The 25,094-nt window shown below is 39.9% G+C and overlaps 1 protein-coding gene across 31 annotated transcripts in view; it reads right to left on the bottom strand.

The window, feature by feature from the left end:
* Positions 1-25,094, bottom strand: part of nfasca (neurofascin homolog (chicken) a) — a 104,020-nt gene that overhangs the window by 9,491 nt on the left and 69,435 nt on the right. For 21 of the 31 annotated variants that reach the window (XR_003593688.1, XR_003593685.1, XR_003593687.1 and 18 more), the window contains 18 exons: positions 24,539-24,691; positions 23,789-23,900; positions 23,391-23,557; positions 22,500-22,647; positions 21,116-21,240; positions 20,535-20,579; positions 19,092-19,193; positions 17,821-18,018; positions 17,386-17,456; positions 16,419-16,641; positions 16,179-16,294; positions 15,862-16,072; positions 14,810-14,932; positions 14,329-14,502; positions 11,606-11,632; positions 9,205-9,420; positions 7,809-7,928; positions 3,878-4,024 (listed from right to left, as the gene is read on the bottom strand). Coding sequence is in view for 24 of the 31 variants with exons in the window: in XM_028003610.1 (XP_027859411.1) it covers positions 3,878-4,024; positions 7,809-7,928; positions 9,205-9,420; positions 11,606-11,632; positions 14,329-14,502; positions 14,810-14,932; positions 15,862-16,072; positions 16,179-16,294; positions 16,419-16,641; positions 17,386-17,456; positions 17,821-18,018; positions 19,092-19,193; positions 20,535-20,579; positions 21,116-21,240; positions 22,500-22,647; positions 23,391-23,557; positions 23,789-23,900; positions 24,539-24,691 (2,478 nt within the window). In the remaining 7 variants the exon portion in view is untranslated. Of the gene's footprint in view, positions 1-3,877; positions 4,025-7,808; positions 7,929-9,204; positions 9,421-11,605; positions 11,633-14,328; positions 14,503-14,809; positions 14,933-15,861; positions 16,073-16,178; positions 16,295-16,418; positions 16,642-17,385; positions 17,457-17,820; positions 18,019-19,091; positions 19,194-20,534; positions 20,580-21,115; positions 21,241-22,499; positions 22,648-23,390; positions 23,558-23,788; positions 23,901-24,538; positions 24,692-25,094 lie in introns of those variants that run through there. The other 10 variants (XR_003593691.1, XM_028003630.1, XM_028003631.1 and 7 more) reach the window with 8 other exon arrangements.

Genomic DNA, 25,094 nt, shown 5'->3' with positions numbered 1-25,094 from the left:
TTTGCGAGATAAACCACTTCTGATACGGCCCAAAAAAAAAAAAAACCAGCAAATAATTTTTTTCGAAATTGCAGTGTTTCCGTGAAACAACTTTATTTTCAAAATGTCAAATTGTGTGACTATGTGGTCAATGGAAGCACAGCTGGTGACGATGATCTGTCAACCTACATGACCAGAAGTAGTGTAAAACTGAACCTTGATAACTCCAAACAGTGATTAAACCAAGTCAGAGGTTGCATTATGTACTGATACCGTTACAGTTGGTTAATCACCGCTCGATAAATCTGGGTTGTGTTTCAAGAAGGGAGCCATTGTTGAAAGAAAGCCATCAGAAGAGTTGATTCAGACAACTGGCATCTGCCATGAGACACAGCAAAGCTGGAACAAGGTGCTCCGGTCCGATCAGTGTTGTTTCTTTGTTTACCGAAATGTAAAAACTAATTTGAACTAACACTGAATACCAGAATACCGAGAAACATGGTGGTGGCAGACCACTAAACCACTGACTCAATAGAAGTGAATCCAATGGCGTCCTTCAGTTGATTTTTATTTGCCGTTTTATTTTTTAACAATTTTCCTTTCATTTCATAACTACACACTACTTTTTGTTGGGTTACCTCATAAAATGCAGCATATCAATAGTTTGATCCATATTCTGTTGAGTTTGGAAGGCAGAGAGTTAAACAGCACAAATCACATTGCTTATGCCGGATTTCCAAACAGATACTGTAATATCACCATGTTCATTTTTTCATGTTGTTTCAATGAACTGTTCTTCTTATATGAATGATAACGATTAGCAACAAACAGACGTTGCAGTCAGTGTGGCGGCTGATCAAATATATTTCCATCATCAGCGCAAGTCTTTAAAAACTCTGTTTTAGGTCAGTTTTGTTCATTCTCATTTTCACATACAAACACACACACACACGCATCCACACACACCCAACAAACAAAAGTCATTTACTCGTAAACAATAAAGCAGTTAGGCAGTAGTTATGTTTGTTACATCTTAACCAACAGATATGCATGCCTAGCTAATTCAAACTACAGTTGAAGTTCAACTAGATATCTGTCCTGGTCCCAAGTAGGCAGCCATTGTTGAAGCTGAAAGAGTCAGAGTCTCTTTCAGCTTCAGGTAGCACTGGGCCTTTTTCCAGCTGACCTTTTATACCACGACAGAAAAAGGCAGAACATACAGTGGAGCCCCTGCTATGCGGTTCAGTATTCAAGGGTTTTTCTGTGGAATGTAACTTCAAATTATTTTTCCTGTAAAGGATTTCTAAAATATCTGAACAAAAATGCAGCTTGGGAAGATGAACTACCTCAGTGCGATGCTGCTTGATGCTGCTATTTGCTGGTGTTTGGTAGGAAACGCCTTTCATTATTCTTGGCACTCACTTCCCAACAGCCAAGATAAGTAAGACCGTAACTATGAGATGGTTCCCACTGTGCGTAACAATGCATGTTTGAACTGTTCAAATGGGCAGTTTTAAGTGATTTTAGAAAGGGCCTGAGTTATATTCCTTAGCATTTAGCTAAAATCCTCAAATGCTGAGGTCCTATTCCAAACACTAGGCTGTACAGCCATGTTATTACAAGAGGTGTTTGAAGCAATAATGTATGCATACAAATGCTCTACATAATTGAATTTATCAATAGTTTTAAAACATTTACATTGTCAATGCATTGTAAAAGTTGTAAAATTAATTATATATAAACAGTTTTTTTTTTCTTTTGAAATCTTGTCGGACAAAATCAGAGTCTATGGAGACAAATTCCTCGTAGACCCAGTAGGAAAAGAATGACCTCAAACAGCTATTTTTACTGTGATGCAGAAATCTTACTTTGCATCCTGATATTAATAAACAATATTGCAAGCTATCAATAATAGTAAATCCTCTCTCCCTTGCACTGTCGATGGTGTTTCTGGGGTGAATATGATTGTAGATGTTTGGCAACACCACTACAGCAAGTTATTTACCTGTGTACAGAGTGAACAAGGTTAGTACTGTAGAAACTATCAAAACACATGAGGTCTATCAAGCAATTAAAGAACTGTCTGTAAATAAATCTATAGAAATGGATCTTATTTCAGCTGAACATCTCCAATTTGCAAGTTGAAGGGTTGTCCCTCTTCTTGCCTTTCACTGGCTTTATTATGCATGGTTTTATTCCTGAAACCTTGATGAATGTTCTTCTACTTCCTGTGAATAAAAACAAAGCTGGTAAAATTGACAGCTCTGATAACTATAGACCTATAGCCCTAGCTAGTACACTGTCTAAAGTCTTTGATCTAATTCTTTTGCCAAACTTTGCAAAGATAGTTTTATCTACAGACAATCAATTTGGGTTCAAGTCCAAACATGGCACTGATATGTGTATATATGGCCTAAAAGAATTACTGAATAATTATAACAGCAAAAATTCTACAGTTTTTCTGTTTTTTAGACGCCACTAAGGCTTTTGATCGTGTAAATCATAGAAAACTATTTTTAAAATTGTTCCAAGCTGGTGTGCCCAAATATATAGTGAGATGTCTGTCCTACTGGTATGCTAATCAAACTATGCAGGTCAAATGGGACAACTGTGTGTCTGCATCCTTTTGTGTCGGTAATGGAGTCAGACAAGGAAACATTTTATCTCCTATGTTGTTTAATTTTTATATGAATGACCTCTCTAAGCAGCTAAACCTGTGTAGAACTGGCTGTATGGTTGGTGATACTATAATTAATCATTTAATGTATGCTGATGACATAGTGGTTTTTAGTCCAAGTTCAGCTGGTCTTCAGAAGCTGCTTAATGTTCAGCATATGGTGAATTACTTGATGTTAAATTCAATCCATCAAAAAGTATCATCTTGATTTGTCGCACTAAGGAGGACAAAAATAGAGTATTTCCAAATTTCAAACTGTCTGGGACTTTATTGAATGTCTCAAATGAAGTACAATATCTTGGCCATGTGTTGACAGACCATGTGTCAGATGATGAGGACATTTACCGTCAGGTTCGAATGTTATACACTCCCTAAGTTTGGATTCTGTTCCGATGAAGCGAAACTGAACTTGTTTAGGTCATATTGTACATCACTGTATACTGCACATTTGTGGTGCAACTTTGAAAAAGCCAGTCTTCAAAGATTGAAGGTGACCTATAATGATGCATTAAGACTTTTGTTAAATAAACCCAGATGGACCAGTGCCAGTGAACTGTTTGTTCACGTCAGCACTTTGATGGCTGTTTTAAGAAAGCTTATGTATAAATTTATTTGTCGTTCAAACGAGTCTAATAATAGAATTATGCTACTGTTGACTAATGTTAAATATAGTGCAGTAAAATACTCATCTGTACTCTGGAGACATTGGTATGATTGCCTTATGACTGGTTAGGAGTTGGTTTTTATTGTACCTTTGATTCTTTTATAGTTTTTGTTTTCTTTTTTATGTAATTTGGACTTTGAGTCTGTAATAAAATCTATCTGTCTGTCTGTCTATCTATCTATCTAACATGTCCATTTTAAGTTTTTACAAGCTGAACAAGCTGTTTGTGCGTTTGTCGATGTCCACCCCTACGCTGGATTGGGCTGTTTTAAGTTTCCTTAAATTTCATTAGGCCAAAATCATCTGCAGACGTTTTTTTGGTGTCGACAATCAGCTGGTTACGCTTTCAGCTGGGTAAAAGTGTCACAAAACTAAACAACGGAAAATCAGTAAGCATTGTCAGGCTGCTTAAACCCTCTTCTCCCAGAGAGAAATTTACCATGTGAGAAAGAGTAGCCATGCTAACTCACCCAGCTTCCACTGAGCTACCTTTGACACTACAGAGACAGAAAGGCATCTGGATCAGCCCACCGGTCTGAAAGCAGCTCTTCTCTCACCTGCTTTAGTTTTAAAGGTGACAGATTTGCTGCTGACACTGTTGAGCTCTTGGGAGTAAACCCTCAGATGGTACTTCTCACCAGCGATCAGAGCCTTCAGATTAACGGGCGGCTGTTTCACCTCTTCAACTGTCACTGTCTTGTTGCCTTGGAGACACAAGAAAGGTGCCAATCACACTCCGGAGGTGTCACTATGACTGAACAGCGATGGCTGTCGTGTGCAGCTGAGATCACGGCGTCACAAAGTGCTTCAACAGAGAGACCAGGTTTGCAAAGCGCAGTGTGAGTAAACGGTTTGCTGATGAGAACAATGCATTGCCATCACAGATAAAAAAGATACATTCATGTACCTTTGGCATGTTTACTTTAGCGAAAATAAATTACACTTCTTGTAGAAAGTAAATTGTTTCCAAAGGGCCCAATTCTCAAGAAAGATTCTAATAAAAACGGGGAATAATACAGAAGCACAAGGCTACTTCAAAGAAACAGCATTGTGTCAAATTAAACTGCAGCTATGGGTCTGGTTTTCGTCCAGCTTTATTAGACAAAAGTGAAGGTTTTGGGTGGCAACGCATTGTTGATGTGAAGTTATTCTCACAGTCACACTTTAATATTCTGAAAGTCCAATCAGAACAGAGCAGCACTATCATTTGCATCTTTGGGGCAGGACGGCATGCCAGTCATGACTGGGGACGAGCGACATGTCATGACTCGGAAGTGGCAGCAAACAGAAGGGAGTATTAGCTGATGACATCAGGCGCCACGTGGTCAACCATTTCAAAGGCGTGATGTCATCTGACAACATCAGCTCAAAGCCATTCTACGCGGGAGACATGCAGTTCACATGCACAGACACACAATACCGAAATACATCGGTGCGCCTCTATCGAGGTTGTGGAAAAATAAATCAGTCTGAGTCCACTCAGATTCTAAGTTGACCTTGTGGAAGTGAAGGACACCACAGGAAGTTTCTGGTTATCCACAATCTCTCAGCTGATCTCATCTCCAAGACCTGAACTCAGTCTGCATTCCCATCCGGAAAATACTCAGGGGAGCATAAATGGATGATGATGATGATAATTATGATGGGATGAAGGACGTTGCCAGGTAGGCTTTCTAAGAGTCAAAGCTTTTAGACTTGACCCTGGAAAGCACATGGGATTAAAGGAGCAGCAAATCAATCCCATCATTCCCCTTTTGTTCATTTCTTCCTTCCCGATCCGTTTAGGGGCCGGGGTGCATTCAGGGCTCAAACTGGACAAGAAACAGAAAACCTTCATTCTCCTATTCATACAGTCATAGTCTGAGGAAAGAAAGCGTACAAAAAATTTTAAGAATAATGCTTCAGTCCCTTTGTAGTTAGAACTCAGAAATTTCAACTTCCCAGTCGTAAAAATCCACCGGAACGTTCCCCGAAGTCGGACTCAGACTACTTCCAGTTAGGAATTTTAAGGCCTACTTCACGTTTCAATATGGCCGCTCCTAAATCCGTTCATTTTACAAAACACATTTTGAAACATGCTACATGCGCCTGCATCTATAAACTGAACAACTTAAAGTGGTGTTTGCTTATGGAAAGAAATATTCCATTACCACCAGCCCTGTTTAAGAGACAGGGTCATTTAGACCCCACAATTTTTTTTTATTCTGTGCACACTCTCACTGACCCTGTATGCACTTTTACAGGGTCTTTTTTTGTGTGGTTTTGGAAACTGACGGTCTGACGGGACAAATTCTCCCGCTCCCCTGACATTTTTCACGCTCAGCGTGAAAGGCTTAATCCAACTCCAGCTCCGTTTGCCTAGAAAGTCAGGTTCGTTTGGGAAGGGGTTAATCCGTAATCGAACACTGATGCAGACCAAAAAAAGCGAACTGTAGTCCACCTAAAAACTTGGGTCTTGATTGTAGTGAAGTCGGGGCAGTGAAAGTTCCTCTAAGTGCCCAAAAGTATTATTGCAGCGCAATAATCTACCAGCTACCAGTAACCTAGCTGAACCTACTAACTAGGTTACTGGTATACTCTTCAGCTCTAAAATATGGCAGGTTTTGCTCCGGGTTATTTAGTTCCTTCATCAAGTTGATTTCAGAAATTATCGCTTTGTCCTGGACAATCATACTCAATAAAACAAATTATGTGTTTCAATGAGATTAAAAATACCTATTGAAAATACAAGGGAGGTATGAAACATACTTTTTTATTAATTCTACACTTCTGTCTTAAAGTTTTTTGTGACATCTGGCTTATGTTATCGCATAACTTGACTTTCTAATTTTGTACTGTGTGGAGCTGACAGATCATTACAGGAAATGTATTTCAACACCTTCAAATATCAATTTTGTTTAGCCATAAACATAGCGAAAATGCTTTCTGCCTGCCACGCAAAGATATTCACCAAAATAAAATCATGCAATGGGTCTCAATAAAGTCTCTGTAAATCCAAAACAATTCAACCTTAACCAGTTCTAGACCTTAAAAACAAAGGGGATGGATGTGCTTCAGAAAGGAAAGATTCAAAAGCATCTAACACCGGTTCCGGAAAGAAATCAGATTACTATGACAACATGGGCGGTCAGAGCAGTGGCATACTCAAATAAAAGTCCATGTAAAGCAGTCAGAGTGGCCCATGTAAAGTGAAAGTCCAACAGGAGGCATTCCAAGCCAGGCAGCAGCATGAAGAGAGATGGCACAGAGAGCTAGAGACGACATGGTGAGGGACTTTTTATAAGAAACCCAAACAGTCCCCTCACGTCTACACAATATTAGAAATTAAATTATCAAGTTATTTCTTTGTGTTCAGGACTTATTTAGTTCAAATAAATGCCATAGACATGTACCATATGATTTATAAATGTGTACAAGAAGTTGCAGGAAACCTCATTTCATACAAATATGTAATCAGAAAACATTTTTTAAAAATCCCAAATGCACACATTACAAACTGATGTGGTGATTAATAGTTTGTATGTTAAATAGAGTAGTGATTGAAACATTTTTCAAGTCTGGTGTATTTGTTCCCTGAACATCTGCGCAAACAGTTTTTATATTTTCCGGTTTCTTAATGAATGTTTTTAGATTCAACAAAATCTAAAAACAATTTAGATTTTGCAATTGTACTTGGAAGCGAATGCCTAATCTTGAGATGTGTGCTCATGAAACTAGAACCGACCAGTATGGTCATAATGTTCATTGTTACTGTGGCGGCCACATCATGTTTGGATGGTTTTCTGCAGAATGAACTGGAGCACTTCATAAAATATTAATAATAATGACATCAGCCAGGAAGTTAAAGCTCAGGGGCAAATGGGTTTTCCAAATGGACAATGGCCCCAAGAGCCTTCTTGATTCTTGAGCCAAAATGATAAAGTGGCTTAAGGACAACAAAGTCAATGTAGCTGAGTGGTCATCATAAAGCGCTGATCTTAGTCCAGTAGGAAATGACTGGGAGACTAGAACTGATACATGTGAGCAAAGCAGCTTATGAACCCCAAATCCCCACAAAAATATTGTGAGAAGCTTGTGGGAAGATAAAGTTTAAAAGGGAATTCTACCAAATACCGAGGAAACACGTTCAAAATGTTGAACTTCACAAAGGTTTTCAAAAATAATTTACATCTTCTCTTAATTATTCTGGCATTTAGCAAACAGGCAACTCTAATTGACCTCAACAAGGAAAGTTTAGTCTGATTTATTGTCAGTCAGAAAATAGGTACCTCTGATTTCCTACAGTTCAGCAAACATTTAGTACACATTTGTAAATTATGTTTAGCACAATCACAGCAACACTAAGATCATGTTCTGGTAACAAAGGCGTCCGAATTTTACTCTTCAAACTTTGTGTGCCATCCCTGTGAGGGGTTCACTCTCAGACGAGCAAACATATGTTTGATGTTTTGATGTTTTCGGAAGTTTGGCACAAGCTTTGTGTCTTACTGTCCAGAGTGACCTCTAGAACAAACTTGCTGTCAGCTGGGAAGTTGTGACTCCAGTTGACGTTAGCGTAGTAACTGTTGGGGACCACCGTCAGATTCCAGATCTCCCGCCGAGGGATTACTACACAGATGGGTGGTTGGGGGATAGGATCAGAGGCAAAGGGTTAAAGGTCGGAAGAAAAATGTAACACTTTATTTGACGGTGTGTGCAAAAGACTGACATGGCACTGTCATAAATAATGACACTTTTAATGCAAAATTGCGTTAAAAGTCTATTAAAATGGTCAACTTTGCATTAAAAGTGTCCTAACCCTACCCTAATGACCGACTGGTTTTGATTGTGTAAAATGACTCTAGTCAGCCCCTTTCAGAACCATGAAACTTCCCTTTCATGTCGTACCTCTCATTCTCCGGACAGATAACGGTTTGTGTGTGCTTTCAGAGCACGCAGCTAGGAGAAAGGATCAAATAGGCGTGGCCTACAACTTTAAGAATTGAGCTGGGCAGTATGCTAAGTGTTCAGGGTTCTAACTTGCTAACTTGTGTATCTTACCTCTCATTTAAGTAAATAACGTATATAGATCTTTTCACAAATAGGATCTTAAGTTGTTTTGCAAAAAATAATAATCATGAAATAAAAAAAACTTTAAACATGAAAAAGATTTATAGATTAAAGTAAATCTGTCGTTTTCAATACTGAATCAAGACGATGAACGTGTACTCCACAGGTCAGGAGGTAACGCTTGACCGGACGGATCGCCACAGGTTTCAGAACACATCTAAGGAGCCAATTGTGTTCTCAAGGTAGGGTCTGAGTCTGAAGGTCTACAACAGCTCAGAGATGTCTGTACGCTTCAGGATGCAAAGCCATAAAAGTTAACAGCAGGAGTGGAAACGTAACCAGAGAGGAGACATTGGGACAAGATCCAGGTGTGAAAACAATCAAGCACCTGTCTCCTGTTTGTCCAAAAGAACTCAGTTCAAGAAACATTAATGTGTGCCATAGCATAGCATATTCTTATTTGCACAAATTTGCTCATCAATTTACTTTATGTCATCTTAGGAGGACACTGGGCAGCTCTCTGATCTTTATGGACCTGTGGACTTGCTGGAGTTTTTGCTTTGCATCGTATCGTTACATCACACCCTTACGAGCTGACTCTTGCAGCTCAAGTCTCTGACTACCTACCAAGTAGATTAGAGATGTAATATTGTTACGTTGACTTTACATTATCCTCCCATATTCCATATCTGTTTTTAGTGCAACAGGTACAGCACAGCCTATCAGGATGCATTCCTGACATACCTTCCTGTTTTTTGTCAGGTGGGAGAAGGCAACCATATTCCTTAAAACTACAAAGTGAGATTCAGTGAAAAGCAGTAAGAAATAAATGTACCCAAGACATTCTGATCAACTCGTTTGGTGGTGACCAGCACAGGAACTGTGGAGGGTGTAGTTGCCTCAGTGGTAGTAGTAGTAGGAGGGGTTGTTGGAGGAGGGGTAGGAGTTGTGATACTAATTGTTGTGGGAGGAATGGTAGTAGGAGGAAGGGGAGGAAGAGGAGTGGGAGTAGGAGAGAAAACAGAAGACAGGGTGGCGTCCGTAAGCTCAACTACAGGGAAGGAAGAAGGAGAGAGCAGAGGGTTAAACACAAGGCAAAAGGAGCATCACATAAAACTGTGACACACTGACACTCTGGACAATGGAGCATAGAACTGAACGCCATCATGTTCCCATCATTGGAGCAATCACAAAATCACCCACAAACCACAGATGTTTTCATTTCGTCACTGTTGTCATTCAGTCAGATGCTAGAACAGAAGACAGCCAGGACAACCTTTCGTTTTCCACTTCCCTTCTCTTGTGTGTGTGTGCGTGCGTGCGTGTGTGTGGTGTCTTTTATTTTCTGGTCCTCAGAACCTGCAGTCCTTTCGATGTTTTCCTCCTTGAAAACTCCACATTCAAATGACCTTTCCTGAATGTCCTCAAGGGCAGCACAGACACGTTCAGGTGTGCCGAAGCTGAGAAACACCTGAAGCATGCAGGGCTGAGAAAGCCAAAACACTAACACAGCTCAGCAATGCTGCCACCAGGTGGTGAAATATTGGTAATACAAGTGGCTCTTCTTGGCAATTAACACAGCAGCTACTGTATGTTTAAAATACCATAGTCATTAATTTTTCTAATTTCACTATAAGAAGACAAATTTCTTCAACTATGAAGTCAAAAACAAAACTAAAACTTATGGGTTCAGTCTGGATCCAATAACTTCAATGCTTGACATTAGAACAAATCTAACCAATCTGAATGAAGCTCTCTGCACAGATTTTCATAAATGACATTGAGTAATAACAATATGTGTATGACCTTTAGTGTGTCTTCTGATACTCCGGTAGTTTCCAGAAGAACATGCATTAATGTGGAACCGTTACAAGGAAACAGTTTGAGTTGCATTAGTTCTTTTAACCTGAACACAATGATGTAGCGGCCAGACTCATGTGAGGAACACCCCAAACAACAACACCCCAAACCTCAAACAGCATGCTATTGTCATGCATTTCGTGCATACCCTTAACCAGCACGTCACTAAATTACCAGCGTTTCTAAGCCATGACAGTTCAGTGGCATCATTGGTCACTTCAGGAAATGGCTTCATGCTACGTTACTTGTCACAGTGGGAAGTTGCCAATGATCCACTGAACAGTGGTGATCCATAAAGACGACATCATGACAGATGTGCAGAAGCTCAAAACCAAAAAAAAATAAAAATGAAGTCACTGGATGACTAAGCAATCCAAGTGTTGTGTACCTCAGCATTCCCCACAACTTGCACACTTAAATAAATAAATAAATAAATAAAACATCATGTTGAGAGGCAGCAGCATTAATTTCCTTTTGTAGCAACAAAAGCAGTGCCAAAAATAAAAAAAAATAAAAACCTTTAGCTGCTACACAAAGTTCCCTTGCATCGCACAGCAAAACTGTGATGCAGTCAGGCTGCATTACACAGACGCACCAGCAGGTGCCAGTGTTTCAGGAACGGAAGTTTATAGTAAGCAGAGGCATAAATAGATTTAAAAGCAGTTATGGATTAGAAGAAATGATAAAAGAGAGCATTATCAAATGCAGCCAAACTGGTAAAACGCACACCATGCCTGTTAGACCCCTGGGAACACACAGCAGCAGCAGCGGCCCAACAACGGCTTCAAACAAAGTGGAAGGATGATCAGACGGAGACAGGAAGCCACATTATTCCTCATCCAATATATCGCAAGTGTGTTTCAAACTCCTTATTAGTGTGCTTTCAATGAGTTTACATAAGTATGATGTGCAGATGGACCCCTAGATTGTATTGCTCTTATTCTTGGCAGAGTTAGCCTGCTTAGATTTTTATCAATATTATTATATTGTTATTATTATTATTTCTTTCTTTATTCTTTATCTTGTCTAAATTTGATTTAGACATACATACAAGTTCCAAACCTTCAGTGTATGCATGTTAATGTCTTGTACACCAATTTTCTTGTGTTTTCTTTCTTTTTCTTGTATAGAAAAAAAACCTGCCAGCCTGACATAAAGCTTCCTCCTTCCATAACAGAGCCAATTCGTTCACATGCTGCTGTGAGCAGCACTGAAAATCCTGTCTGCATGAAGCCACAGTGGGGTAGCAACAGAACCGTCGCTAAGGGCTGTAACAGTGACTACACTGCTGCTGTTGTTAGATGGACAGATAAAAACAAAATGTCAGTGTTGGACAGCAATGGTCAATGAGACTGTGCTTTTTGTTCCCCCATTACCTACATCTGTAGCATCAGTAAAGTTTTCTGCCGGTGGAAAGAGCAGAAACACAGAAGACAGGAGAAGAGTGGGTGAGACAGGAAGGAACAAGAAAATAGAGTCACTGAGTCACTGGTATAAACTAGTGAGGCACAGAGAAATGGGCTGGTGGACATCTTACCAGCCTAAACACTTGTTGAGCGAGAGCGAGAACAAGACTCACAGCAGGTAACAGGAAGGCTGACAAGAGTCATTCTGTTTCGTTAACTGGAGCTTTCAACTTCTCTCAAGCTGTGTTTCTATTACAAATGTACGCAAAACTTTGTTGATGTCCTGCTATTGTCAAAAGAACACAATTTCGCAATTGAATGAATAAATCTGTTTACGCATTACAAACGACGGAGGCAACAGATGTAATCTCTGGTATGAGATATATTCATATTTCAACCATGGCATTATGGCACATTGTCAGCCATCAGAGGAGGCGTCTGCATCCTATTCAGGCGTTGGAGTGAGAAGTTCTGTATACGTGTGAACGGCTACGTCTTTGGGAAATTTTAGTCTGTGATTTCACAGAAGAGTTATGGATTCAACACTTTAAAATGACAAACTCAACTTTTGACAAACTGTTCGATGCTATGAGAGCTCTGGTGGAGCCAGCTGCCAACAAAAAAATTATGTTCGTGCTGTATAGAAACGGTCATGACTCGTGATGAGAAAGCGCATTTATTTTGCTAATTCGAATTTGCACAATTTCATCATCAGTAGAAACTCAGCTGTTGCTAAGGAATGTGTTTGAGTTTGACAAATTGGTATCATTTTTAAACTCTTTAAGTTAAAGGACAACATTCTTTAGGAAGCACACACAGAGACTGTTGTTTCAGCAATGCTCCCGTTGCTAACAACTCTAACCCATATTATAAGTTACTGATGCCAGTTTAAAGCTTTAACTGAATGGACATTTTTTCTTTGTTTTAAAATATTAGTAAAGCAACTGGTCTCTCTCACACAAGGCGCACCATTGTCTCTGTTCGCAATGTAATTAATGACAGAAAAAGGTATTGCCAACATTGTTCTTATATATTCCTATGCAATAGTTTTTAAACACCAGGTCAAAGTTCACAAAACATACAATATACACAGATGGAAATTTAGATGAGTGAATCTAAGGAGGCATCTATTTAGACTTTCCAGATTTAACACATTTCCAATAAGGTCAGTCATATAGCATCTGTCCAATAGTACAAAAAATTACAACTCTATCTTAGTCCTAAGCTTCTATGCATCAGGACTTTTAAAAAATAATCTCATCAGTAACCGGCTCTTGAAATAAAGACTTTTAACATGTTGCAGCAAGTCATTATTTATTAATAGCAGCAATAGCTGCGCTTAAAAGCAGGCAATATGTAAAAATAGTGACAGTTCAAGAATCTACAGCTTGCAGAACGAGGTTTGGAGCCCAGAACATTAAGTGTTCAGGTGCTGTATGACCTTTTCTGTCTTTGACGTTGTTGTGCCAGTGTTTTATCTAAAGGTGCACCAGGTCATTGTAGCTTGCAGACATGTTTTATGCGCAGCTTCCTTCAGCTTGCTACGGGTCGAGGACTGGGCCAACATCTTCAGTCATTCTGCTGTAAGTTAGCTGTTGTACTGAGGATTATTACAACTCGGATCAACCTGCATTTGTCACTTTGATGTCCACATTATGAACTCAATGACATTTGGGTCTATAGAAGACTTATAAACAACAAATATTAGCTTAGTGGTTGTAAAACAAACCCAAATCACTGGTTAGATGGGTTTGTGCAGATACAGACTGAATACTTTTCACCCATAATGTCACTGTGTACAAGAGCAAAACATGCACTGTACACTTTTAACTTTCCGCTGCACTTTTGACTGCAGACAACTGGAGCTATGAAACAAAGTTCTTTTGGCGACAGTAAGCTTTCTCCCGGTTATCAATGCAAAAAGAAAAACAGAAGCTTTCAAATCATTCCCTTTTTACCATCTATCCTCTCATATCATTTAATTTTCCTTTAAATTTAGCTGCGCTTTCTTAGTACAAAGACAAAAAAGGAAATCTGACTCTGACTCTGTGTTGAACTCTCCTGTTAAATGATTAATGAAAATTCAAAACTCCAGTATTTATTAGCTGAATTCAGTTATTTAACTGTCCCGCAGCTTCCTGTGTGTCCCAGTGAGTGGAACATCCGGACCCAGTAGCATGAGTTTAAGTAGTGATATTCTTCGGGTCAACACTGCAGTTTTATCAGTCACAGTTCTGTTGGTTCTGTATTCATGATACATCCAGTTAAGAACAAAGATTTTCACACCTATTGACAGTTAAAGATTAGGGTGATGGCAAGGAGAGCTTCCAAACTGATAGACTTGGATCTCCTGACCATAGGTAATTTGTCAGAATATTAGAGAAAACATGCAGAAAGCTGCTCAGTTATTATAAGAAAGACTTAGTGGCTGTGACACCAATGAAGATTTTTATATTGATTATTAAGAAGATTATCCTTCTTTTAATTAAATATAAAGAGACATTGAAGTCATTTTGGCTTTATCTGTTATTATGAATATACTTTATAAAAGGAGTTTAAATTATATTCTCAGACTGATGAACAGCTGATCTGAACTCTTTCACCATTCCTTTTGGCAAAACTTCATCTTTCTTAAAAATAGATTTTTTTTTAAAAATGTTTATTTTTTGAATGGCAGAGTCAGCAATGCTCACCTTCATTGGTAAAGTGCGGCGACTCCTCGGCATAGACCTCTCCCGTTCCCACCTGGGTGAGCGCTGACAGGTTGAACTTGTAGCGAGCGGACCGGTCCGGCAGGCGCAGGATGAAGTGTGTCACGTTGGGACGGAACGTCTCGATCTGCTGGGGACCCAGTCTGGACCCGTTCACTGGACACAAACACAGAGCATGGTCGTGATTTACTGTGGCATCAGAACTTCTCAATGTTAGTGGGCTATAATGGCTCCGCAGAGATGATGATTGGATTTCATGAATTCTTTTACTATCCCACAACCAGTCTTAGTTTTGTTTTTTTTGTTTTTTCTTTGTAGTGAAAATTGTGGGTAAAACAGGAAACGTCACACCACCAGTTTGTAGGTAATTCAGCTATTTAAAACAAAGAACTAAACCTAATCAATAATATTCAGCCATATTGTCCAGGCCTAGTTGGAAGAGTCACAAAGTAGATGAAGTCACCTCTCTGGTATACGAGTTGGTATCCAATTAGAATGCCGTTGGGTTCTAATGGTTTGTCCCATTCCAAGTAGAGTGTGTCCAGACTTCTGCGGTTAATCCTGAAGAACCTGGGAGCATCCGGAACTGCAAATATTTCAAGTCACAAGAGAAAAACATGAAAAGAACATGAGAAAAGAAACAAAGAAACACGGTTAGACCAAATACTGGACATAAAATTCTGTAACTAATTACTAATGACTAGTGGCTACAACAAATCTCTCAACTTTATACCAGTGCTGTCCAGTCAAAGCCTTTAGGGGGCACTGTGGTTAGTCTGAATCACAGGATGGTTTATTTAAAGGAAATAATTATGTGAGCAGTTCTGCAAATGTTAAACATATCCATCGTATACACACCCTATCAATTTTAATTAGATATTTGAATGAGCAAAACATATGAAACATACAGGACAGCGTATGCTTTAAATGTCTTTTTCCAGTTTTACTAAAATGCATCTAAAACTAAAGACTGTCATGGTTTTTAAAGTAACTCCGTTCAAAAATGTGTTCAAGTTCAGATTGAGGATGTTTTATTTTCTGAAAGTAATGTTGTTGTTTTTTTATAAAACACAAATATACAATAAAATCATCAAGTGCAAATGTTGTTGACAGGTTAGCCTGATTGACTGTCCACAGGTGGTGACATCTTCTCCCATCACCCTGAGCAAAGGCATAAACCACAGGGGCGTATGCTGAGTCGCAATTACTAGTTTGACGACGACGAAGAAGACAACAGGAAGTGGTAGCAGGATGATGGTTTGTTTTTGGGGGGCCTTTTTTTTGGACAATGTGCAGCTGGCGCCACCAGAGCTCTCGCAGGATCACACAATTCATAAAAAGTTGCGTGTCAATCCAACATGTTGAATCCATAGCTCTAATGTAAAATCTCAAACACAACTAGTGTGAATGTCAGAGACAGTTACAGTATATAACCTGAACATACCAATTAAAGGGTTGCATGACTCTCATACGACATGGATGTTTATGATAAAGTGTGGTTCGTTGGGTCCTCACCGCCCTCCGCAGTGGTGAATTCCACACTGTTGCTGGGTAGACTCTCAAAGCGACTGTTGGCCACAACCATGAACATCTTATATTTAGAGTAGGGCACCAAGTCTTTGAGAATCCCAGACGGCTCTGGCACAGTCGTGTAGAACCCAGTGGTCTTCTTCTCCTTGCTCACCACCAGCCCTGGAACCAGACTGGACTCGCGCCAGTAGTACAACTGGGAATTACGAAAGAGAGGACGCATGGGTAGGATAAAAAGTCAGAAAGTAGGGGAGGGTCTACAGTGGAGTCAGTTCTCAATTCAAAATGTTCCTCGTTCTCACTCTGTACTCTTTGAACTCCCCCTGGACAGAACTCAGATCTACAGGCTTCCAGTGGATGTTTGCTCTGGTGCTGCCAACCTTCAACACCCGCAGCTCCGAGGGTGAATCAGCGGGCTCTGAAAACAGAACCATCAGCCCGATATGTTTATTCAGGAGTTTGTTTTTGGAAACACGAAAGGTTTTCACAAAAATTATTATAATTTTTTTAATATATTTGTTGCATTTCTTATTTATACTCACTGTCCTCTCCAGAATATCCGATGACAATGTTAGACTCGGGTCCTGATCCCAACTCATTCCTGGCCTGGATTTTTATCTCGTAAGGCACATATGTTTCAGTGTAACGAACAACGTATTTGGTCTCAGACGTGGTCACGTTGGTCCAGTCGTCCCCGGAGTCTTTCCGTCTCCACCACACGTTGTACTGCAGGTTTGGGCCGTTTTTCTCCAGATCGCGCAGCGGCTAGAGAAACAAATCAAGCTTCAAGTTCAAGCTGCCGGTTTGACGATTTGAAACGTCTTAATGTGACATAAAACAGAAAATAAAGAAAAATCAGAAGGAATCTGTAAGGAGCTCAATAATAATAACAAGGCGAAGAGTTTAAAAGGTTGTGCCAAAAGATTAAGAATTTAAATATTAATAAAATTAACATAAAATATAAAACTAGACTTACAATCAGACTTTAACTACTGTGTAAAGTTATTTCTAACTGCAAGTGGAAAAGCTGGATTGTAATGTTTATGTTTTGGTGCTTCATTAGTCTTGAATCATGTAATGGTTTAGAATTTACTCTGTATTATTGTAGATTTATTTTGATAACCAGTGCTTCCGATGCCGACACCTAAATGTTACCATAAGGATTTTCAGGCAAGCATGTAGTTCTCATAGGTCAACAGCAGGGGGTCACTGGAGCTATCTAACTTCAGGAATGCATTGAATTTTTTAATGTATTTTTCGGCTCTGGTGGACTGTATTTCACACTAGACTGACAGGGAAGACGGGTTATGAGAGAGTGGAGAAGACATGCAGCAAAGGTCAACAGGCCGGGACTCGAACCCGTGGAGGTCTACCACCCGCGCCACCGACAAGGCTGATTTCCGTTTTTAAAACTAGTTATGATCTTCTTCTTCAAATATTTTTTACTACCAGTCACTCTGAATGATGAGCGATTTGCTTCCCTGATTCTGTTATTGCGTGGCGCCTTACCTCCCAGGTGATCTCCATGTTGTCCTTATCGGATCCCCAACCACGTAAATCTCTGGGAATGGCATCTGGGGCTGAATTTCAAAAAGATATCAAATATGAGCAAGTAGATGTTTTCTTGCAATAATTTTTCTAACCTAGGTTTATAAACACGATGGAGTGTGCTCTTGTGTTTCCCATGTTACAGACTGGCTAAGATAAAATGGGGCCGCTGAGTTTCATCCCAGGCAAACACGATGTGCCTTATCACTAGGTAACTTTGATCAAATTACCATTTTTTACAAATCTTCACCGGGGGTGCCACATGGCACTGTTTGTTGAGATCTTTACTAAATAAAGAGCTGTTCCAGTACAGCAAATGAAACATTTGACCAAATTATCGTCTGGCTCAAGCCAGAGGCACACACAGAATGTGATTTTAGATTTGATGCTACTTACGTGCCGCGGTGGTTTTGTACCGAGGTGAGGGCTGACTAGGTTGACTCCGACCCACTGAGTTCCTGGCAATGACCCTGAACTGATAATTGACATTAGGGGCAAGCTGCAGGATGACAGAGTTGAGGTCTCCGGGGAAAGAGGACAGGTCCTGCCATCTGCCCGGCTCCCAGCGGTTCTCCTCGAACTGGACCAAGAACTCTGCAGAAAGCACAACGGGCTTCAGAATGAAACCATGTAAGGATGACACAGTAATAATCCGGAGTCCTTTGAGGATGTTACACTTCCTGTCTGACAGTAAGCCAACTACAGCTTGTCCTGAAAATATGGCTTTCATCCTTGCCAGAGTTCAAGGGGGGCAGCCTCTTACCTCCAGTGGTCATTGTACGAGAGACAGGGGTAACAAGTGCTAGTTCACCATGGTGACATAAGCTGCATTTACATTAAGCATAAAATTGCGCAACATGAAACTACAACATTAAATTTGCTTAATGGAAACAGAAATTCAGAAAACGTTGGCTTTTTCAATAAAGTGTTTTGGAGCTAGGGATGAGTTGGCTTTTCAACCGTATCGAGATAGATGCATTTTGCAAAACTGCACTGTAAGCACTTTTTTCGCACCACACTAGTCACGTGGTCAACAGCCGGATGTTGCCACTGGCAGAAACAACAAACAAGACGACAGGAAGTAGTAGGAGAATGATGGCTTGGTTTTGTTTTTATCTGACAATGTGCAACTGGCTCCAGCAGATCTCTCAGCTTCACACAGTTCATATAAAAGTTGTGTGTCATTCCAAGGTTTTGAATCCATAGCTCTTCTTTAAAATCATAGACTACAGTTTCCCCAAAACACTGCATACTTAGCTTGCCACTCCAATGACTAAATAAAACTCTGACCTCTTCTCTGATGTCTGATAGATGACGAGCGCTAACGCCGTGACTGAGTTATGAATATGTCTCGTGTTTACATTTGTCGCCAAGATTCTAATCTCTTATCACGTGAACAACCATGTGATTTTCATTTCCTTTCTTATTTAATGGAAACACCTCGATTGCAAAGTTGTGTTTTTTTGACATTAGCAAAATATAGACCAAGATCTGCACCAGTTTGTAATGGAAATGCTGTTATTGAGACACAAAAATGAACACATTCGGACTTTCCGCCACAGGCAACTTTTCTACGAAAAGGCAGTTGACCTAACGTGAATGCTTTTTAGCTGAGAGAGGAAGAATACACCTCAAAGAAAGCACAGGTTCAAGCGGCCAGAACGTACCTGTGACAGGGCTCCTGCGGTCGTTCCCAGGAATCCAAGTGAGGCGAACACTACGGGCTGATGGGTCTGACAGATCCAGATCTATTGGTGGGTCTGGACGGTCTGCAGAGGAACACAGGATAATACCGCTCAGAAGCAGACACACAACAACCTTCATTCATGGCATACTGTACACTAGGACTGCCTATATTTGGTTAGACGATCAAAACCTTTAGAAAATAAATAAAACGGAACAAAAACAAAACCATAAAAGTAATAAAAGATCATAAAATTTGTCTTGTACTCTTTTCAACCAACGGGGAAAAAAAATAAACTTTCACTGATATTTAATTAATTCCGTTATTCCAACAATTGAAAATTGTATTTTGTTCATCACAACTACAAACAACTGCACATGTTATTGGGATTTTATGTGATAGGCCAAAACAAACGAAAGTGCATACTTGTGAAGAAAATTTGTTAGAGGCACCAAAGGACACATAACCTTAGCAGCAATGGAATTTACTTTTTTACTTTGCCAGGAAGTCTCTTGAGACAACATCTCTTTTTCAAGGAAGACCTGGAAATTGTGCATATCAAAGCACAAATTCATCTGTAGAAAGACTCATTTCCACAGACAATCTTAATCCATTCTGACTGAGTGGACACTTTTGTAAAGACAAATGAGCAACAAGGTGAGCCACAAAACACATCGTTAGCTTGTAGCTTTTCCCACTAAAATCAGATTTGTAGCCGGCACACAGTCTCCGACTCGACCGTCCGTCCGTCAACGCACCACCAGACTATGAACCGGAAATCCTGCCAGAGTAAACACAAACCGGTCCGCCAGTAAACCCAAGAGCTGCTCGAACAAGATCACACTTTCGCTCTTTCATTTTTTCTGTACTTTTGAGCTCCCATTGTGGATAAGTAGTACACTACTATTTTCTTTTTTTTTACAAGTAAAAGATTTGAGTTAGTATTTTTTTTTCTCCAAAACAGATGCATTTTATTTTGCCAACGGGTCTCACTTCCTGTCTGACTCGTGACAGTCTCAGGGAATCGCTGGCAGCCTGCTAGGGTCCATTGACTTTAAGGCGTTGTAACTGCTGCCAACATGATCCGACCTTATTTTCCGTCGGATCGCATGCCAAAACAGATCCGTTTTTTTAGGCCTAAGTCTTTAGATGTAGAGATACGTATGTTACATTATTTTCATATTTGTGCAATGCCGTGCCTCGTTTGACTTCTGCGTCACAATTCTGTTCTGCTGTGGACAGACACATAAAAATCCCAATAAGAAAATAAATTAAAAATTGTGATTGTAATGTGACAAAACATAAAAAAGGAGGGAAATTTCAAATGCTGCAGATATAGAGACAGAAGCAAGAACATAAAGTAGACAATAAGGCATCAGGACATGAAAAAAATAACAGAAGAGCTTCCAGCTGAGCCACATGTTACCTGGAGGCAAGGCACTAAAGACTGAGGGGTTGAGGAAGGCGTCCTCTGTGGGTCAGGAGGTGGGGATAAAGGTTAGATTAGTTAGGTTAGTCTACAAGCCAAGAAACAGCAAAGGAGAACAACAGTTAAAATATAACTTGAGTATCATTACAATTGAATTGTATGTAGCTTCTGATAAAGACATTCATTTCATGTAGTGCTTAGAAGATGATTAAATAGATTACCTTCTTTAATTTGCTACATCTCAATACATGTGAAGCAAATTTCTATCTGGCTAAATGGAAGATTTAGTGTTTTCTACAAGTTATTCAAACCAGCTGGCTTCACTACAAACAACACGTTATTATTCTATCATTGAGTTCTTCTTGTATGAAATACACACTGTTGTACTGTTGGTTATGCGGATTTTCTTCAGACAATACATTCCATCACTATGCACAGTGATCTATTCTACATCTATGAGTCTATGTGAAGACACCGAGTTAGCTATATTTTACTTAATGAACATCACTGGTACAGGGAGTTGTGTTTCTGTCAGATCACATCAACGCTTTGCAGCACCATTCTATACACTAGTGTACCTAAGACAGTGAGGCGGGCTGAGGCTGAGTCCTGGTCTATCTCAGATTTAACAGTGCAGGTGTAAATTCCCTCATCGTTCTCACTGACAGACGGGATGGTCAGGGACTCTTCATCCTTCTTCAGCCTGGAGGACAGAAAACGGATCAGTTGTTAAGTAACATCCAGCAGCGTGTTTACTGAAAATTACGGTAGAGTGGCACAAGACTAAATTGTAGGCCCTCTGCTTTTTTCCCTGCATATGATAGGATTGATTAGTGACAATCTGGGTTACAGTTGCCGCTTGGATCAATCGTAGCCCAGCAGTGAACATTTACGTGCTGCTCTGTGTACAAAATACAGACGCTGGGGTAATCAAGCTTTTTCTGTAGCCACACCTCAACTGTGGAACCAGCTTCCACTAGATCTCCAATCTGTAACTGAACGGGATCTTTTTAAATCAAAGCTAACAATGTTTTTCTATTCAGACCTTTGCAAAATTAAAAATGTGACACCACTTCTGGTTGTTTGTACTTGGGTTTTTCTACTTTCTGCCTAGTTTTAACCTTGTTTTTATTTTTTTTTCTTGTATATGTTCATTTTGTCAAGCACGTTGGTCATTAATATTGTGGATGCTTAAAGGATTATATAAATGACTGATTGTTGGATCAATCGATTGCTTGGCTGGTTGGTTGGTTGAATTTGATGCAATCTCCACAATCTGGCAGTTGGAAGGACGGAAAGCCTGCCTACATTAATGACCTTGACCCCACTGAACACTAGAAAGGTAAACTTTGGTCTGCTGTTTGTTGGTCGCAGTGACCAACACAACCACACTGCTAGTGTTAACTTGCTACAAATGCTGGTTGAGGATTGAGATGTCATCCCACAGGAGTGTGTGACCTAGCTGGTGGCCAGGATGAGGAGGCGTTTCAGGTTGTTGTGGTATTGCGTATGACTGAGCAACATACCTATTTGTTAAATAACTAAATTGTTAAATCGCCAAAGTATCTTGCTTCTTCAGACTTTAATCATCCGATTCAATAAACGACACCCAACGGCAGGATGAGCTGTTTAGCCGAGAGGGTTTGCCAAGTTTTTTATGGTCGCAATCCATATACTGAACTCTACTTTTCTTTACTAATGATTGACCATTTAAAGAGAAATAAACAATCTTTCAGATTTATTGACAAACTGGAGACATCATATTACAACAAGCTCAAAATTAACCAAACACTTATTGGGCTGAGCATGTGATGACTACATTCAAAAAGTGAAAGTAGGAAAAGTGGACTGACATGCAGCAAAAATCCCATCCAGGAAACAAATTTAAAACCAAAATGTTCTGACTCTGATATAAACTTTAAAAAAGGAGGCTTAATTGGTAAAAATAATCAGGTGTCATACCTCCATCCCAGATCCAGGCGCTCTCCGTCCTTGGTCCACGTCACCTTGGTGGGCAGGCTGGGGTCCGACACCACCTTACAGTGGAAGCTAGCTTTAGAGCCCCTCAAAACTGACTGGTGCGTGGGAGCTTGAATAATACGAGTAGGCTCTAAATCAGAGTTAAAATGACAGAACAAACAGTAGAAATAGGCACACTGACAGTCACATAGTCACATCTAAACAACATCTTTGAGCGACTTCATCAACACATCTCTATATCGAATTCTGTTTTACTAAAGGCCTTTCTCCCACTCGCCCTCCTCTGGCTCCTTCTCGTTCAGGGATCACAGACTAGTTAAAGTGGTTCACTCCCCTTAACACCTTCACCTCTAACAGAAAAGGAATAACATATCTGAAGAGGAGAGGCATGATCAACTGGTAGAAACAAAGTTCTGAGGAAATAAAATAAAACAATTAATTAAAGACATTCTTTCTTATGGCCAACTATTCCTGGATCAGTAATTACCATGTACAAAACTCAGATATTGTAAATGTACTTCCATAAAACATATTCACTCAGTCAGTTTTAATCACTGTAGATGATTTTAACTGATGAGTTTAAACTACCAGTTTGTCCAAAACTCTTTTCCGTATCTGTTTTTCATTTGAGTTTTGAAAGATGAAGCCATTTTTGGCTGATGGTGTCACGCTTTTCTTCTATTTAACAAAAAAAAAATCTTTCCTGATGTCTTTTAATTGAATTAAACTTGGAATGCAAATGGACACACAAGGTACGTCAAGAAAAGGCACCAAAGAGCTTGACTTGCCCCCAAACAGCAGGCTATTTGGCACAGGGAAGGAAAATGTTCAAACGATCGTGACAGTTGGTGTTTAAGCAATGCAATGTCTGACCTTTGACCTCCAGCTGGACCTGGTTCTCAGCATTGCCCAACATGTTGTTAGCCACACAGGTGTAGATGCCCTCATCCTCCTTTCGAGCGCGTTTTATCTCCAGGGTGCCGTTGACGTAGACCCGGTACTGACCCCCATCCAGCCCACTGCCCTGGCCATTCTTAAACCTTCAGAGTAAAGGTGAAGGTTAGCTTTGGTTAACAAAACAATTCCCTAAAACACATTAATACTAACAATCCGATATAGCTTTAAATTTAAAATAAGAAACACTAACAATAAAAAGCATTGCAGAGACACAGGACTTACATACAGCTAAACTGTGTGACCTGTCAGTGACTTGGTAAGTCATTCTACATCGCAGGAGCTGTGTTGGTTTGAAAATACTATGAGATGCTCACCAGCGAAGCTCGGGTAAAGGAGAGCCAAAGAAAGGGCAGTTGAGGAAGGTTCGGTTGTTCATGATGACTTTGATTAACTGATTTTTGGGTCCCAGCATCCGTGGAGCCATGTCTGTAACATGGAAGCTAAAGGTAACAATACTGAAGCAATGGCAGAGAGCTGCAAAGTCATTGGGACACTTTTTAACGTTTCTAAGAAATTATATCTCGGTGTGCTTCGGAGGTTGAACAAACAAACTGGTCCTGATATAAAGCTTTATCGATTTACAGTTTTGTCCCCGATCCTGGCAGTTTGTGGACATTATGCAGGAGCAGCTGCAGCTTTTGGTCATGTCCACTCAATTCATAGAATGAAAGAAAAATGTTCATTTTGCTCAAACATATACTTAAAATCAGAGAAACTGATCATTTTAATTATATATACACACACGCACACACGCCAACACGTCCACACACACACACACACACACACACACACACACACACACACACACACACACACACACATATATACTGTATATATGGTATATACAGTATATGTCAGTTCACATTCAGTGAACTGAATGTGAATTGTTTGAAAACAATGTAAAAATGTAGGTCAAAAACAGAATAAGTTAAAGGAATTAGTTTAGTAGTTTGTAAAGCCATATATATATATATATATATATATATATATATATATATATATATATATAGTATATACTGTATATATGCCATGTTTAGGGCGGACTAAACATTCCCACATCTCACCGAGAACACTGACGAAGGCGTTGGCCAGCAGGTAGCCGTGCTGGTTGGAGGCGTTGCACTGGTAAACCGCACTGCTTCCAATCTGCACCCCGCGGAACAGAATGGTGTCACCGAGAACTTCTCTGTTTGCGCTTGTTGGAGTTTCTGTGATCTCTGGAAAAAGAGAAACATAAGGAGAAAATGAAGAGAACAAAGTATAAAGATAGTTAAAAGGCCAAAGAAAGGGGAGCAGTTTTACAGCTTAAGACTTTCTCTAGAGCAGATTTTATTCATCCGTTCATCCATTTTCTGACCTCAGTTAATCTATGTGTTGGAACTCATTTTGACTTTCCAATCATGTTGAACAAGAAAGGAGAGCGTTCCAGGTGTGGCCACCTGTGTATTGCTTACACAGGTGGGCAAGCAATGCTAAGATGGCAGTCGACCTATCAGAAGCATCTGAAGCCATGACATCATCAAGTAGGAAATGATGTCATCTCCTACGTCGTCCACTGTCCATTGCTTAGACAGATAGCTATCATTATGTATGTGAACTCCTGATTTCGAAGACATTAAC

This window comes from Xiphophorus couchianus, chromosome 20 (assembly GCF_001444195.1).
Source record: "Xiphophorus couchianus chromosome 20, X_couchianus-1.0, whole genome shotgun sequence".
NCBI classification, from domain to species: Eukaryota; Metazoa; Chordata; class Actinopteri; order Cyprinodontiformes; family Poeciliidae; genus Xiphophorus; species Xiphophorus couchianus.
The sequence above is the reverse complement of the archived record's forward strand: the minus strand, read 5'-3'. Positions and strand labels throughout refer to the sequence as shown.